Raw genomic sequence first — 17038 nt, 5'->3', positions numbered from 1 at the left:
ATACCCAGGAAAATGCAGGCCTGGCATTTTGCCCGCGTCGCTGCAGGCCCCGTTGCCACGGAGACAGCGTCTCCGGCTGCCCTGGGTCTCCTCCGCCACCTCCCCTCCCCCGCGCACTCATTGGCTGCCAGCCGGGCCGCAGCACGACCGATTGAACGGGGGCCTTGTCCGTCACGGCAACGCGAGGAGGAGTGGGGGCGGGACCTCCCGAAGGCAGGTAAAGCGTGGTAGTTTCCCAGGGGCTGCGAAGGAAAGAGGGAGGCATTTTTTAGAGCGGGGTGGCTGGGAGGAAGGCTGAGACCAAGCGGGGCGGCGGCGGCACGGTTTTTGGGAAGGGAAGTTTAAAAATGTGCGGGAAGAGGGTTGAATTCAACCTTATGGAACCGAAGGGAGTCGGGCTACTACGTTGGGTGTGTTTGTGTTGCGTTTGCGGGAAGTGAGGTTGCGAGGGCCGAGCGAGGTTTAGCTACAAGCCCAGCAGTGGCGGAGGAGAGTTTGCGTGTGAAGTAAGTTGGAGATTAAGCTCGCGATGACTATTGCTACCAAAGAGTTAATGGATGCATCCCTATACGAAAAAGGATGAGGGGAAACCTGTGCGCCCCCAAATAGAAATGTTTGACTCCCATCGTCTCTGACCTTTGGTCTCGCTGGCCGAGGCTGATGGGAGTTGGGAGTCCAGCAAAACAGGAGAGCTGCTGGTCCGTCTGTCCGTCCCCACCCCCCAGCTGTGAACGGGATGGCATCCTCCTGCACACTCCAGACTCCTTTATTGTTCCTGTAATTCCCACCCCCAACTCTGGTGTGGCTTATAGGGACAGAGGACACTGTGTTCTACTCACATCACAATCCCTATACATGTCTACTGAGGAGTAGGCCCTGTTTAATGCAAGGGGGCTTACTCCCAGGGAAGTGGTTATAGGATTGAAGACAGCCAATTTATTATCCTGGGGAAATTGCAGGAGGCCAGTGCAGTAACAAAATTAGAGCCACACCACTCCCGGCAACTTTTCTTCCTGTAAAAATAAAATGCGAGGGATCCAGTTACAGATCTCATATCTGTTCTGTCCTCCCACACCTACGGTACAAAATAGATTTGCTGGAGAATGGATAGAGCTGCTTTCCCCAACCCGGCACCTTTCAGGTGTGGAATTGTAGTCCAAAACATCTGAAGTGCACCAGGTTGGGGAAGGCTGGAAGAGAGGCATTGGTCATCTAGGAACGCAAAGTGAGACCATTGGTCTGTCTAGTCTGCAGTGATTTGCAGCTGGCTGGATCTCCAGGGTTTTATGCAGGAGTATTCCCCAGCTCTACCTAGAGATGCTGGTGATTGAACCTGGGACCTTTGCATGCAAAGCTCAGAACCCTCCCACTGAGCTATGGTTCCCCACCTAGTCTCACATGGGTACTGAATACCTTTTTAGTAACAGCAATAGAGGAGGGAGGAATGTAGGCAGGGATTCGTCTCTTTTTCTTATACTCTGGTCTATCAATCAATTTATGTGGTTTTTTTTAATTGCAATAGCTCATTCCCTGTGGGTTTGGTTTTTTTTTAAAAAAAATAACATATCCTCAGTAAAGATTCTGCCAAGAGAGAGGTGAATTCTGTAAGATCGTCTTGAATGGGTTAAACCATGCAGAAGTTATTCAGCTGAATAAATAATTTAGTTGTGTTTATTAGGTTGTTATAGGGAAACCTTGTTTGTACCTAATAAAGCCAACAGCAGGCTGGCTTATTTCAGCTGTTGACATTCATGCTGAGTTAAGTGAGCTTGCTTCAAGTCTAAATTAGTGCAGTCATATAATGGGAGCAGGAATGGGGCTTGTGGAATATATGCATGATCACTCAGTAGGAGCTTTGCAAATGAGGGTTGACCTATGTAATATGCCCCTTCATTGGCCATTTGGGGCCTTTCAGGACTTTTTAAAGGCAGCATGTCTAAGGCAATACAGTACAGCACAATCATGTGTGCCCAGTGGGCTGCTTCTCCATATCCATCTTTGAACAGTTATGGCCTCACTGCAATAGTACCTGCTTCTTAATTTAAAGAACAGTTTGTGATGCAAAACAGAAAATTGTGGTGTTTAAATAAAAATTAAGAGTCTTACCAGACATGTGCGAAGTCTGTCATCCTTGGCGATTGTAATCCACCCTTGCCTTAGCTTAGCCCTTAGCATCATTATTTGAAACTCAAAAGCTGAGAGTGTGGGAATCGGTTTGTTTTTTGTTTAACTTTTATTTATACATAAATTTCTGAAATACTAAATCAAGAAAAATCTCAACGTGTACATATAATTAAAGGTTAAAACACAAAAAGGCAGAGATCAGAAGGACATATAACGTACCAGATGCCATGCTGGAAGCCAGAGTTCAGTTTGGACCATGATTGTGCCTATTCAGTTAGCTAAGCACCTTCCTTATTTGCTGGATTGAACCAAATAAAGAGATAGTTAGAAAGTGAAAGGATGATCCCTTCTTTACCAGACGTCATGATGGGGATTGGGCCTGGCATATGGAGTTTGATACCTTCCAGATCATGGAGTATCCTGAGCCCTGCTTGAGTGGCAAAATGCTCCACAGCAACACATGCGGGTCCCTCCTGCTAATCTTGATGCTTCTTGGTGCAGTTCATTCTCCATTTGATGCAGATTCCTTCCTACCTTTTCCTTGCTCCTCACCAAGTAGCTTTAAGGGATGGGTCTGTCCCCCCTGCTCTTGTATGTCTTGTGCCAGTAATGCATCATCTGGAGTGAATTGCTTAGATTTGGGAGCAATGTGGGGGGGGGCAAGCAGGTGAGGAATAGAGGGGAGCCTTTTGAAAGTAGGCTTAGCACACATTTTGGAACATTTGTCATGCCCCCCAAGGTGTAAAAGAGACAGAAATAAAATTCCAAAGGTCATCCCTTGAGCAGGTCAGGCTATTTTGCAGGGGCAGAAGAATGTATGAGATACCTGTTTTAATGTTATTGACATTAGCATTTTGCCCTGTAAAGCAGCATAGTGTTTTATTATAGTGCTTTGATTGTTCAAAGTGCTGCACATACTTCTTGTAATCCATAACGTAATCTTAAGGTATTATTAATGCAGGGGCTGGGGCTGGTCTAAAGCCATTTTGTTGACGGCATGGCAAAGGCAAGATTTTATCCAAGGGACTTCCTGGTCCATTAGCCTCTTAGCCTGCCACACTTTGGCATCTTTATATCACTCCAGATTAAACTGCAGCAGTGATATGTGAAGAGGACAAGGTACCTTATGTATGAGGATTTGAGAAAGAAAGTGAGATAGCAGCAGAGAGAGTAAGTGAGGCCTGGTGGGATCCCCCTGAATCCTGATGGTCTTAAATAGTGTGTATATATGTGTGTCTTACTATGTCTTCCTTGTGCTTTCTATGCAGCCATGACAGCAGCAGGAAGCGGCAATGGTTTTGGCACCACAGCATGGTGGGGCTTTTCTCCAGCACTTGACCTACAGGCCACATGTAGGTACCACTTCTTCCACAAATATGCCCCCTGCAACTTTGCTTGCCTGCTTTTTTGTTTTTTAAGCAACATTTATTATTATTTTTAGTTTTAGTTTGCCTGCTTTATTGCCCATTTATTGTGAAATGGGATCTTCTCGTTTCACAGGTTGCGGGAGGAGTTTGAAACTGCTTCAGCTGATCAAATGCACCCTGTTTTGTTGTTGGCTCAATATTGAGACACAGGTGCCTTCTGAGAGTAGAAGCATCTCTCAGTCCAGTGATACCTTCCCGGCTGCTTGGGGGCTTTCAACAGCACCTCTGTGCAGCTGCCAAAAAGGCTGATTATTTCCCTGCTAGGGAGATTTGGTTTAAACAGAAAACTTTCAGCCGATGCTGAAATATATCCAAGGTGTTCGTTCTGTGATTCTGCTGAAATTTGGTGCAGAATCTGAGTTCCTAAGAATGGCAGCTTCTATCTGAACTTTTTAAAAAGCTCAGTTTCTCGATTTCTGGATGTAAAGCTACATTTGAAAACATTCAGGCAGACTTTCTGGACTTTCTGTGACTTTTCTAGGGTCTCGCCTCATAGCTTGCAGCTTTGTTCTTCTGCTTCAGGTGCCTTCAGAAATGCATAATTCTAGTGATGAGCCTGCTCTGGGAAGTGCAATTGCCACATTTCAGACATCACTGGATCAAGTTCAGGAAAAAGCCATTTTTCTTCTTTACAGCTGAAGCTGAATTTGCACAGCTCTGGTTGGTTGGTTGGTTGGCCCTTGCATCAGTCATGAGCCCACAGAGCTTTGTTTCTGATCAGCAGAGGTTTAGTGTAGGAAGTCCTTTAAAAATGGAAAAACAACCAAAAAGCCCATCGTTATCTTCATACCCTGATTTCCCGACAGGATTGGTTCCCACAGTCACTTTCAATTAAACTTTGTGCATATGAACAATATACTAGGATATTGTCCGACCTCTGAAAGCCCTTCCTAGAATTGGGTATATATAAATGGACTCTGCATTGGCTGATTGTAAAGATGTCAACCCACAGAAATAGCTCTCCTATTGAACTGCAGAGCTTTCTAGCTGTTTTCCTTCGATCAGCCATCTCCCATGTTCCTTGTGGAAAATTCCAAAGCTGGTAAAAACAAAGTTGGTAAAAACAAGACTTCAGTGCCGGGTTCTAGGGAACACTAATAAATTCTGCACGTTTATTTTGCACTTTTTTTAAACAAAATATTTCTAGTAGGAAAATAGGATTTACCATGGCTGTGCAACATGTAGAGCCATTTCACTTTCCCAACAGGTCTGGAGGCCTCTATGGAACATCTGCAGCTGTCCCAGGATGGTATTCCCGAACTGAACATCCTGCTAGTGGGATCAGTAGACGGCCGTCATATCCTCAAGACAATGAGTCAGGCGCACCGATGGCCACGGCGGAAAATCAATGTGTGTAACTTGCCTCCTGCCACAGATTTCCATGTTGTCTTGAGCTGCTGTTAACTGGACAGACCTTCCCTGTGCTTAGCCGAGCTTTGCGTGTCTCTTGCCTAGATAGATCTTACTTCAAACCTTAAAATTAAATTCTCTTTCTCTATGCTTGTTTGACAACAGGACAGCAGAATGGGGCAGATTCCAAAGGCTGTGAGTCGGGTGGGAAAACAGGCTTGTCTGCATTTCCTGCTTGAGCAGCATCACTGCAAATGCAGAATCCGATGTCTGTATCTATTTGCTACAATTATATACCACCCATCTGCCAAATTTCTTGAGGTGATTTAGATTTTTATAATAATATAAGTTCCAAACTAAGAGATGCAATACAAAAGGATACAGCAGCAACCTTGGTGAAACTATGCAGGCCTAGGTTCTGGTTAGTGTCTGAGCAGGGAGACTAACAGGGAAGCCTGTGCGTATTGTGCCTTGGTTTCTGTGATGGAGGAAAGGCAACTTATCAAGGGGTAATAAATAAATGTACTTGGATTTCAAAACTGGCGGGACCACCAGGGTTGGAATCACCTTGGGGGACAGGGCACCTCTTGGCCATTGCTGCTGTGTTGTTGTTGTTGTTTATACATGTTTGATGTTGACCTTGGAAGGGCAGAGTCATCTCTGCTGGGAAGGACCTTGTCTCTCTTCCAGCAACTGCCTCCCTAAAGAGCCCAACCTCAGACAGTGCAATGAAGCAAAGGGCCTGGGAAGAAGTTCCCATCTTTTTTTTTCTTTCTTTGCTTTGCGGAAGGAGAGGTTTCTCTGTTGAGCAGGGTGGGAGGAGCCGGCACTCTTGGGTTCCCTTTCCAACGGTGACTCAGGCTGCCCATGTGATGAAGTGATGCTGGCGCTCTGCCCCCTTTCCCAGAAACGTGTGGCGACAGTAATTCATTCCTGTCAATGTGAGGAGCCTGGCAGGGATGTGTTGGCAGCTGCCCATCAACGAGAGCCCCTCAGCTCAGCATGGTCAGCTCCGATGTCCCATGAAGGCCATGGACTGACACGTGTGAGGGAGGTGTGAAGTTCAGGAAGAGCGGGGCGGTGGGGGGAGGGGAGATGACAATTCACAGAAGCAGCCTCAATTCAGCCCCTTCCCCTGTAGCAACTCCTACCAGACAACATTCACCAGCACGTTCCCCTTGCGACCTTCCTTCATCACGAGGAGATGAATCAGCGGCAATGTGTCTCACAGCCAGCATTTCGGAGTGTCACTTCATAACAAGAGGACTTTTTTTGTCATGAAGGAGAGAGAGGAAGGAATGGGAGTAGGGCTGGGAAAGAAAGTGGAGGAGGGGAAATCAAATTTTCAGTTTGGGGCTCAGAATTTCTGGGAGCTTTTCTGGCACTCTTGGGTTCCTTGGGATAGCCAGGAGGTGCAGGCTAGGGAGATGGAAGAACTCCTAGAATCTTTGCAAGGTGAGCCAATTCATTTCAAGCTAGGATGTAGGAAATTCAGGAAGTTGAGCGTGCTGGGATAGAGAATATCTACTGAGAGAATAATGTACTGAATTGAGTTAGAGCTGGAGAGTCAGAACCAGGACACCTCACTATTTATCTGTGTTAGACGCTTCCAGGGACAGTGCTGCCAGTTTTCTTGGGATGAGAGCACGATGGAGATCTATAATACCTTTGTGTAATTTCCTTTATTTACAAATATGCGGGCAGAACAATCAGTGGCCCACAGGGGAGCAGATCTGCTTCCCTGCATCACATCCCCCAAGAATGAAGTTGCACTCCAAAGTTTCTTCAGTCAGCTCCCAGCTATCTCTTGCTGTTCTGTTTGCTGCCATTTTCTATTTCTCGCACATACCTGCCCTTGCCCTCCAACCCAGATAGGTATCTCATGACAAACCACAAAGCACAGGGGCGCTTTGTGTTTTAGATGTCTGGTATGGCCAACCTAGCAGTTCGAAAGCACGTCAAAATGCAAGTAGATAAATAGGAACCGCTACAGCGGGAAGGTAAACGGCGTTTCCATGTGCTGCTCTGGTTTGCCAGAAGCAGCTTTGTCATGCTGGCCACATGACCTGGAAGCTGTACTCTGGCTCCCTCGGCCAATAATGCGAGATGAGCGCGCAACCCCAGAGTCGGTCACGACTGGACCTAATGGACAGGGGTCCCTTTACCTTTTATTGACCTTGAGGAGAGCTGTTTAAACTAAAGCTTGCCCTCCTAATTGTTTGTCTCCTTTGCTCAGTTCTATGTGCTGGAGAACAATCTGGAAGCCCTGGGTCGGCAGCTGCTGTTCCTGAGTCTGGCTGTGGAGCCTCTAGAGAAGATGGGGCTGCAAGGTGAAGGCAGAAGAAATGCTCCCTCGCCATCTCCTTCCCTTCCCTGGGTTCCCAGGGCTTCTGGCCCCTTGTTTACTGGGGTCTCCGGGAGGCTGAAGCCATCTGAATGGTAACAAGCCCTGTCTCTTTTTTCCCTACCACCAACCAAGAGAAAAGTGAGACGTTCTTGGAGCTGATAGGAAACACATTGCTCCGAGGCCAGACGGCTGCTTATCTGCAGGAGAAGGCAAACCTCTTCATCCGCTATGTCACAGACCCTGATTTCCAGCAGGCTCATCTGCCCCTAGTTGACTTGTCTGCCCTCAAGGTAAAATGCAAGTTAATTCAGCAGGAGCAATGGAGCCATGATTGATGTGCTGTCATTGCCATCATGGGCTCAGCAGGACTCCAGTTATTGTTAACTGCTGTTCCGGAGGATCCTGGAATTATGGCTCCAGTTATTCACTTGCTTTTCCTCTTTGCTTGACAGTTCAAGGAGAGGGACCAGTTGGAGGCCATCTTCAAGTTCTGGCGGAATCCCGACCCACAGACTTTCCAGATCAAGCAGCTCTGGGATCTGCGACTCCGGCAGTACCTGGGGGCCCGTTATGACTCTCGCCGCGGGGTGTGTGACTGGGACCTTAATATGAAGCTGCATGAACATGGGGTGCGTAACTGAAACGAAGGCGGTCGTGTTGGGCATGCAAATCCCTCTGGCTCAGCTTGGGGCTGCTGGGCTACAGAGATGGGCTCTGGGGAGTTACCGCCTTTCTACAGTTGTGGCATTTCTTTCCCCTCCTAGGCCAATGTGATAAACTTCCGTGAGTTTTACCGGTGGCGGGACACAGGTATGGCCTTTGAAATGCGGGAAGCCCCCTACGACATCCCCAACAAGACCTTGGCATCTGGCTGCCTCCTCAGACATGTGAGCCACCTCACTTTATTGAGACTGGTTGTGGAGGCCTATCCTGTCATCCCTGACTAAATTAGCTGAAGCTGATGTGAGTTAGAGTCCAGCACACGCTCAACACTTTGGTCTATTTTTGTGGGGTGCCGGGAGAATATAAGCCTATGCTTAGACAGGGCTACCACCCATTCTGTGGCCCCTCTTTATTACCATTTTCTAATAATTCCTCTCTTCCTTTAAGGAGCTTCCCCTTTATTTTCACAGTAACCCTGTGAGATAGTTCTAGTTACAGGTAGGTAAGCCATGTTGGTCTGGTGTAGTTGAAACAAAATAATAATAAAAAATAATAATCTGAATAATAATCTACTAAGGGAGTAGGTCCGGTTTAGACTGCTCTGTCCTTCTAGGACTACCACAAAATATATGTTTTTAGTCCTCCTGGATTCTGTGTCCTTTCCCCTCTCCCATCCAGTTTGTGAGCACTGTCATGCAGGATGAAAAATCCACCCTTAATTCTGGCAGTCTGCAGCCATCCTCTGATGAAGTGTTGATTCTTGGGATCCCAGTAACAGTTTCCACCTCTTGTCTGCAGTTACCAGTTCTCACACTGCTGAGAACAGAACTTCATCTTATGAGCGAAACACCAGTTCCATGTTTGGGAAAGCTAACCAAGGGAGAATTAGTGGATAGGAAAAGGGGGGCTAGCCCTTCCACCTGCCAATTCTTCCCTTTAAATCCTGCCCCCCCCCTTCCTGGAAATCTTTGTAATTGCTTTTCCCCAGCAGGACTCTTAAACTGGTGGGCTACCAGCTGTGGGCAAAAATGACGTATGTACTGATCCAGACTTCTTACCTCTTAGAAAGGGGAGCGAATACCAGCGCGGGGATATTGGGGAGATGTAGCCACAGGACCCTACATCATTTTTGGGATTGAGGCAGAAGATCCCAGCCTGCTGAAAACGATAAATGGCATCCCCAGTAAGGTGAGTGTGGCTGCCTTTTCCCCAGGCATCAGAAAAAGCAGCTGTGGTTTTGCAAGGAGAAGAGGGTTGATAAACAAGAAGACGATAGCTTTCTGAAAGCTGGAGTGAAAACAGATTTCTCTGCTGCCTCCTTCAGCCTTTACTCCCTCGTTGAATACCTTTGCAGCCTTCCGATTGAACGCTGCCCTTTTTGCCTCTTCTTCATGCCTTAAGAGGTTTTTCCACCCCTTTTTCATATACAAACACTGTATCTGTCGATCTGCTAAGATGTTTGTTTAGTGTGCTATTTAACCTGGATTTTCCCTCTCTGCGGAAAATCCAGCAAGTTGAAAAGCTTTGAAAACGGTTCCAAGAAAGTGGGGGAAGTAGCTTTGTGACTGACAGCAATGCTGGCCAATCGGCACTGCACAAAGCATGTTTCTCCGGAACTTGCTCATGGAGGGGAGGTTGTTTGTCTATCCCAGGGGTAGTCAACCTTTTCATGCCTACCCCCACTAATGCATCTTTCTTGATGATAAAATTCCCTTACCATCCACCAGTGCTCGATGGAAGGAGGATTCAGCTTGTGCCATAGAACCCCTTACCGCCCACCTAGAATCCCGAAACGACCACTAGTGGGCGGTAGGGACCAGGTTGACAACCCCATGTCTATCCAAAAAAGTGCAGAGCATGTATGGCATAAGGAGGATGTAAAAATAAAATAGGTTCAAGGGACTTGAATTCAAAGAGGGGAAGAGAGGGACTCCAATAAAAACAGATTCCAGTCTTCTTTCTCTCCACAGAGTGCCCAGGAAATCTCCTTACACAATGTCACTGCCCTGTTGTATGAACTCAGCTATAACACCTGCTATGACCCATCAGCATCCTCTGACGAGGAGGGAATTAGAGGCAACTTGCAGGGGGCTGGTGACCATTCCAAGCTGGGTGGTAACGGTGGTGAGTAGTCAACAGGTTGATTGCACATCATGCTATAAACCTTGGTCTAGTCAGATGTGCATCAGCAGGAAAGGGCCACAGACTTGCACAGATAGTTTGTGTGGGAATGTTCAGGGATGCAGGAGAAGATATAGTGTTTGCTTACATCCTTTCCAACTTGTGTTAACAGGTTCTACAATTTAGCAGAGCAACATTCCCCTTTTTAAACTTGAATAGTGGATGCGTTTGCTCAGGCTTGCTAAAGCCTCTATAATAAGTTTCATTGGTAATTTCCCATTTAGTCCCTCATAAAAAGATAGACACGACACAGTCTTCTATAAAAGTATAAAAAAGGTTTACTCACACATTCTGTTCACAGTTGGATCCCAGAAGGCAGACTTTGTGTTAAAAAAGTAATATACAATTAGAAACTATCCCATAAGGAGACAGCCCTTTGTCCTCTTTTGGCTGGAAGCCAAGAGAGCATCTTAGAAGAGTTTGGATTTGATATCCCGCTTTATCACTACCCTAAGGAGTCTCAAAGCGGCTAACATTCTCCTTTCCCTTCCTCCCCCACAACAAACACTCTGTGAGGTGACTGGGGCTGATAGACTTCAGAGAAGTGTGACTAGCCCAAGGTCACCCAGCAGCTGCATGTGCAGGAGCGGAGACGCGAACCCGGTTCCCCAGATTACGAGTCTACTGCTCTTAACCACTACACCACATTGGCTCCTCATATTAGGCTAAGCAGATGTTGCTTCTTCGACAAATGTGGTCAGAGAGAGAGAGATGGCTGACCAGTCCTCCTCTTTTGTTACCTGGGCAGGTGAGGTCATGCCCACCTCTAGTCACATGCAGAGGAAGTCTGTCCCAGCCTAGGAGAAACAGGAAGTTCTGACTGGCAGGTCCAATCCCCTTTTATGTCCACTCTAGGGATGTTGTACTTGACTGCTCTTGTGTTTCACATCCCACAATTTGGAGCAGACATTTAGAAGGCTCCCCCCCCCCCCCGCCAATCCTGGCTTGTCATGTTGTCTGGAGCAAGAATCATGGCTTCTTAAGCTGGTTTATTAAACCAGAGTTATAAATCACAACTCCTTGCCTGGGTGCCTTGGCCAGCTGAGTTCTGGGGAAAGTGAAACTTTAAAAACTGCTGAAGTAAAAGAGGGGAGGGGGCATGTGAGCCTGAGGCTTCTGGTGGTTTCTTCCTGCCCAGTGCATGTCTCCAAAACAGGGTTTCATCTGACATGCAAACTGGCTCAGGCAGTGCTCTCTGTTTAAGCCTGCAGTGTTTCCCAACCTTGTGCCTCCAGCTGTTTTTGGACTACAATTCCCATCATTCCTGACCACTGGTCTTGCTAGCTAGGGATGATGGGAATTGTAGTCTCAAAACATCTGGAGGCACAAGGTTGGGAAACACTGGTTTAAGGGACTTTGAAGGCTCTTTTCCATTACTCTCTTGGGCCAGAGGGTTTCTCAATAAGCCAGTGAGTGATGGCTTGTTGGCTTGACTTGATTTTGATCTTCCCTCCACCCCAAGAGTTCAGGGCTAGTTACAAAATGTTTATACGATTCACTGACCCTTAAAAGCCTCGCAGTCTTGCAGCATCAGATTAATAGGCCCAGGGGAGAAGAGCGGGTGAGCAAACAGATTAATATAACATAAACTGTCGAGGGAGATCCTTTCCAGATGTTCCAGCGGCAGGCCTCACCTTACGCCAGTTCTTTGGAGCAAGAGCAGTTTGAGCGGCCACTTGGGAGTAAGAGGGTCAACATCAGTGGGATTAGAACTTTCCCCTTCCCATTCCTCATGCAGCACTTTAAACCATAGACATACAGTATGCAGTTTCACAGCCCTTCTTGTTTTCTGAGGATGTGGCTGTAGTTCAGTGGCTGAATGTATGTTTTGCATATAGAAACTCCCAGATTCAGTCCCGGGCATCTGCGGTGGAAAGGCAATCAGATAGCTGAGCTAAGAAGACTTCTCTGAGTCTTTGGAGAGCCACTGCCCATCAGAATAGGCAGTGCTGAGTTAGATGGACCAGTGACCTGACTATATAAAGCAAGTTCATATGTGCTTGTGCCTACATACTGTATCTCTACATCACTGATTTTTAAAAAATGGAAGATGGTTGGTGTGTGTGTGGATTTTCTAGATAGATCAAAATAATAAATGCATTTTAAGACTATTACTCTCCAAATTCCTGGACCACTTGTCTCTATTTCTATACTCTGCTGAGTTGCAGAAAAAGAATTCTCTGTTTCTAGCCACATTCCCTGTCCGCAAAATATATATCTGCTCCTTTCCCTGCCTTCTGTTGCGTTGGCCCTGTTGTTTCTCAGCCCGGCTTTTTCTCTCTTCCCTGTGTGATGCATTTCCTACGCTGCAGGCCCTCCTTCCGTAGAAGATGCCAGAGTCTGCTTCTTGCCTCTCAACTGCCTCCCTGAGCTCCACCACAAAGGCAAATACCAACAGCTCTTCAATCTCATATTTGTCTCTTGCAGGTAGGAATGGGCTGAGGGCACGGGACTGCTGGGTTGGAGGCATGGGGAAGAGAATATTGCAGGAGTCTGGACTCTTGGGTTTCCTGCCAAAAGGTTGGAAGCAGCTAATTGGGTTGGGAGGCAGGACATGGTTTATCTAGTTGCAAGGAGGTTGGCCTATCTAGACGGGTGACATCATCAAAGCTTATAATTGCCTCACTTTGAATGCAAGCCTGTCCAGCTCATAGGGTTGTATCCAACCCATTGAAATGAATGGACCTTAGCTAGTCATGACGACAACAACAACAACAACAGCAGCAGGAGCAACAACAACAACAACAACAATTTATTATTTGTACCCCGCCCATCTGGCTGGGTCTCCCCAGCTACTCTGGGCAGCTTCCAGCAAAGATTAAAATACAATAAAATGTCACAAATTAAAAACATCCCTAAACAGGGCTGCCTTCATATGTTTTCTAAATGTTAGGTAGTTGTTTATCTCTTTGACCTTTGATGGGAGGGCGTTCCACAGGGCGGGCGCCACTACCGAGAAGGCCCTCTGCCTGGTTCCCTGTAGCTTTGCTTCTCGCAGTGAGGGAACCGCCAGAAGGCCTTCGGCGCTGGACCTCAGTGTCTGGGCTGAACGATGAGGGTGGAGATGCTCCTTCAGGTATACTGGGCCGAGGCCATTTAGGGTTTTAATGGTCAGCACCAACACTTTGAATTGTGCTCGGAAACATACTGGGAGCCAATGTAGGTCTTTCAGGACTGGTGTTATATGGTCTCGGCAGCTGCTCCCAGTCACCAGTCTAGCTGCCGCATTCTGGATTAGTTGTAGTTTCCGGGTCACCTTCAAAGGTAGCCCCACGTAGAGCGCATTGCAGTAGTCCAAGCGGGAGATAACTAGAGCATTAATTTCAATGGGGGTGCGTTGAGCAGAACTAGCATTGGATGCAATCTTATATAGTGCTTGGCACCATATAATTTGTGTAACAAGTTGAGTGCAATTTTCCCCAAAGGTACTTCCCATTTTAGAACACAAAACAAGATTTTTGCAAGGGTCTGTGCATCCCTGTTCAGCATTTAGCAGACCAGCCACCTATGGCCTGCACCCTTTGTTGGTGCATGCACAAAAGTTATCTAATATTAGCCCTTTACCCTTGATGGGACTCGCTCATTTCTGTGAGTTAGTGACCAAACCACACAACCAGGTTTGGGGAGTTTCTTATGCATTGAGGCCAACTCTCTTAGGGTGCTACCAATTGACCTGTTCTTTATGGAGCTTTCATGCTGATTTGCTTGTGGCGAGGTTAGGTGGCATTGCATCAAAGCAAGTGTTATCCCACACTGAGAGCCAGCATGGTGTAGTGGTTAAGAACGGTGGACTCGTAATCTGGCGAACTGGGTTCACATCTCCACTCCTCCACATGCAGCTGCTGGGTGACCTTGGACTAGTCACACTTCTCTGAAGTATCTCAGCCTCACTCACCTCACAGAGTGTTTGTTGGGGTGGGGAGGGAAAGGAGATTGTTAGCTGCTTTGAGACTCCTTTGGATAGTGATAAAACAGGATATCAAATCCAAACTCCTCCTCCTCCTTCTCCTCTTCTTCTCCTCTCCAGTGCATTTTCCTGTCACTTTCTTTATCACAAAAATTCTCATCTTTTGGGGAAGTGGGCTTATTCCTCAAGAGCTCCCAATCAGTTATAACTGTGCCACCTGAATTTGCCATCTGAAAATGGCAGCTATCTAGAAGTCTCTATGGGCTGTCTCCAGTCTGTCAGTGTTTTGCAGAAGGGATCAAGCACACATTGGCACTTGAGGTTAGCATGTTTAAGGTAGATCAGAGGGCTCTGTTGCCTAGCACTACAAGTTCACTTTTTATTTTTTAAAATTGACTTCTTGCAGTCTGGAAGGTGACAAGGAAATGCACTGGAAAACGGGGGATGAACAAATGATTAATGCAAAGATGTATAAACACCCCACAAACAAATGAAGATGAATGCTCATTGTAATATGACCACCCTGCCAATAAATCAGAATGATGGCTAAGCAAAAAGACTGGGTATAAACTAATCTCCTCCTACATTTTGTCAAATGAAGTACATGCTATTAAAACTCACCATTACTTAGTTAATTCCAAATTGTGCATAGGGCAGTTTGCCATCACTAGACTGGACAGCAAAGTTGGTGGGTCCTCAGTCTCTTATCGCTACGGTCACCACTTCCTCCTTGCTTCTCTTTTGTAGCATGCTGCATGTCCTAAAACCAAACGTGAATCTGATTGCAGCCCCGAAAGCCACTCTTATTGTTGAGCTGACAAAGTGAGTATTATTTTCTGCATCCTCTCTTGGGAAGCTGGCCTACTATGGATGTGTGCACATTAGTTCATTAGAGCACATTGAAGTTGCAGTTTTTCCTGGTGCTATATCTTCCCCTAACTGTTCACATCAGCACAGCTTCACTAGTGTCAGATTCATTTCAGTTTGTGTGCACATCAGGGGGTGTTAATAGGGGTTGCTAGCCAATTGGGAGATTTGGGAGTACTAAAATAAATTGCCGAGAGCGATCCAGTGGGGTGAATTGGTTCCTTCTGAATGGAGCAGGCTGGGTACAGACAAGGGCCAGAACCACCTTGGGAGGGCTGTGGGGACTAATTAAAGAGAGCAGCTCATTATCCAGGGTGTTTAATGGGATCCAGGACTCCTGGGTTCCCCACACCCCTTACTCATCTGTCCACTTGTTCTTTTCACAGCTTCCTGTCTGACCTCCGCAAGGAGCAGGTCTCCGTGTTCTCCTCTCGAGTAGCCAAACAAGTGGCTGAGGCAGGATTTGTTCCAGTCCAAGCAGCAGACAAGAAACCCTTCTCCTTGTTCCAGCTTGGGCATCAGGAGGCTGGAGAGATCTGTAATGAGTTCCCTGCGCTCGAGATGACAGCACCTGGTCCCTGAGCTTCCCCCTCTGTACCCTAGTTTCCTTTATAACCATTATTTTTAAAAGAACAATAATTAGTTTCAGACGGGAGTTTCTTGTGGAATCGGTACAGCTCAGTCACGCAAGCTTTTCTTTTTTTACATTTAACCTTGTTGTGGAAAATCCAAGAAGTAAAAACGACGCATTATGCACTGCTGATATAGAAGCTCATCGGTGTTCGGGTTTTTTTTTGTGGGCCAGTTGTCATCTGTGTAGTGGCATTTCAGCAGCTGCTCTCGGGGGCCCCTGCTTTTGTTTGCTCCTTAGCTGAGCTGTTTTGTTTCCAGCGAACTCCCCAATACCAGAAAAGTTCATTTCTACCCATTGCTGTGCCCTGGTGGGACTTTTGATATAAAAAAATAAAAAATATTTACGGTACAAGGGTTGTCTTGCACAAGTCCTCTTTATCAGAATTTTGGTGTTTTGTCGCTGCTGAGGTCTGTGAGGCTGGGGAGATGCGTATAAAGATGAAACTTCAGGAAATAACAATACTAGGCTGTGAAACTTTCCCTGGCTGAGGGGAACAGGCATCTCGGTTTTTGTTTCTTTCTTTGGCCTGCTGGCACCTTGTTATTATTTTTACTGGCTTGGTTGTGGAGTCAAGTGGGGAACTGAAGACGCTTGCTTGTTTGTCCTGAAGAGATCACCCTACTTCCAGATATCAAAAATCTTGCAATGGGGACCAGTCCAAGGTGCCAGAGATCCCTGGAATGAGGGGCAAACTCCATCCTCTCCCATTTAATTACTCACAAACAAGGCAACAAAATATCCTTAAAGTAGTGACTGGTGGTGGGGCACAGGGGACAAAGCTGGTGTTTCTTGGTAAACAAGAAAGGAGGCAGGGCAAAAAAAGAACAAATACAACTTTGTAATCTGACATTCAGGGTTTGTAGGCAAATCTTAGGTGGGCGTGCTTATCTGGAAGTGCTGATGACCTCTGCGGAGGACCACGCTCGAAAGGAAGTGCATGGAGAATTCTAGGTGTGTTTACTCTGAGTAAGTGCCACTGAGTTCGTTGACACTTAGGCTCATGTTAATCTGCGCAGGATCGCAGCTGTAGATTGTGATCTGCTTTGTGACTTGGCTGTGGAAATAATTCTACTCTTCCCAGTCAATTGGACGTGAAGGATGGAGGGCAGCAGACAAAGTTGTACTTTGGGGACTTATTTTTTATCCATTGGAGGCAGAATTTATATGTGCACGCTTTAGCTTATGCATAGGCAATAGAGTGTGTTGTAACCAAGAGAGAGAGATAGTGTTCTCTCAATCTTGGTCTCATCAGCACCCAGAAGAGAGCAGCACCGTGTCTTCTTCCTCTTTCTGCCTACACCTTGTACTAGGTGGGAACCTGTGGTCCTCTTGACTGTTGTTCAACGCCCATCAACCCCACCCAGTATGGTAAATGGTGATGTGTTTTGAAGTGAGAAGGCGACATTTCCGTGCGCTCTGGCTTCTGTCACGGTGCCCCATTGCGCCAGAAGCGGTTTAGTCTTGCTGGCCACATGACCCGGAAAACTGGTCTGCAGACAAACGCCAGCTCCCTCAGCCTGAAAGCAGAGATGAGTGCT

General features: G+C 46.7%; 1 protein-coding gene across 2 annotated transcripts; it reads left to right on the top strand.

Annotated features, from left to right (window-relative positions):
• The first annotated feature begins 274 nt into the window (after window positions 1-274).
• Window positions 275-16529, top strand: DNAAF3 (dynein axonemal assembly factor 3). Of its 2 annotated transcripts, none has more exons than XM_060281615.1 (12): window positions 275-506; window positions 3393-3476; window positions 4737-4901; window positions 7138-7231; window positions 7381-7538; window positions 7701-7877; window positions 8013-8135; window positions 8977-9099; window positions 9882-10035; window positions 12405-12519; window positions 14747-14821; window positions 15253-16529. In XM_060281615.1, the coding sequence occupies exons 2-12, from the start codon at window positions 3417-3419 to the stop codon at window positions 15446-15448; spliced, it is 1440 nt and encodes a 479-aa protein (XP_060137598.1). In that variant the 5' UTR covers window positions 275-506; window positions 3393-3416; the 3' UTR covers window positions 15449-16529. The 2 variants fall into 2 exon arrangements, with proteins under 2 accessions (XP_060137598.1, XP_034991831.2); XM_035135940.2 differs by having other exon boundaries at window positions 276-506; window positions 4759-4901.
• The last annotated feature ends 509 nt before the right edge of the window (window positions 16530-17038 follow it).

The sequence above is a fragment of the Zootoca vivipara genome, chromosome 13, assembly GCF_963506605.1.
Source record: "Zootoca vivipara chromosome 13, rZooViv1.1, whole genome shotgun sequence".
Taxonomy (NCBI): domain Eukaryota; kingdom Metazoa; phylum Chordata; class Lepidosauria; order Squamata; family Lacertidae; genus Zootoca; species Zootoca vivipara.
The sequence above is the reverse complement of the archived record's forward strand: the minus strand, read 5'-3'. Positions and strand labels throughout refer to the sequence as shown.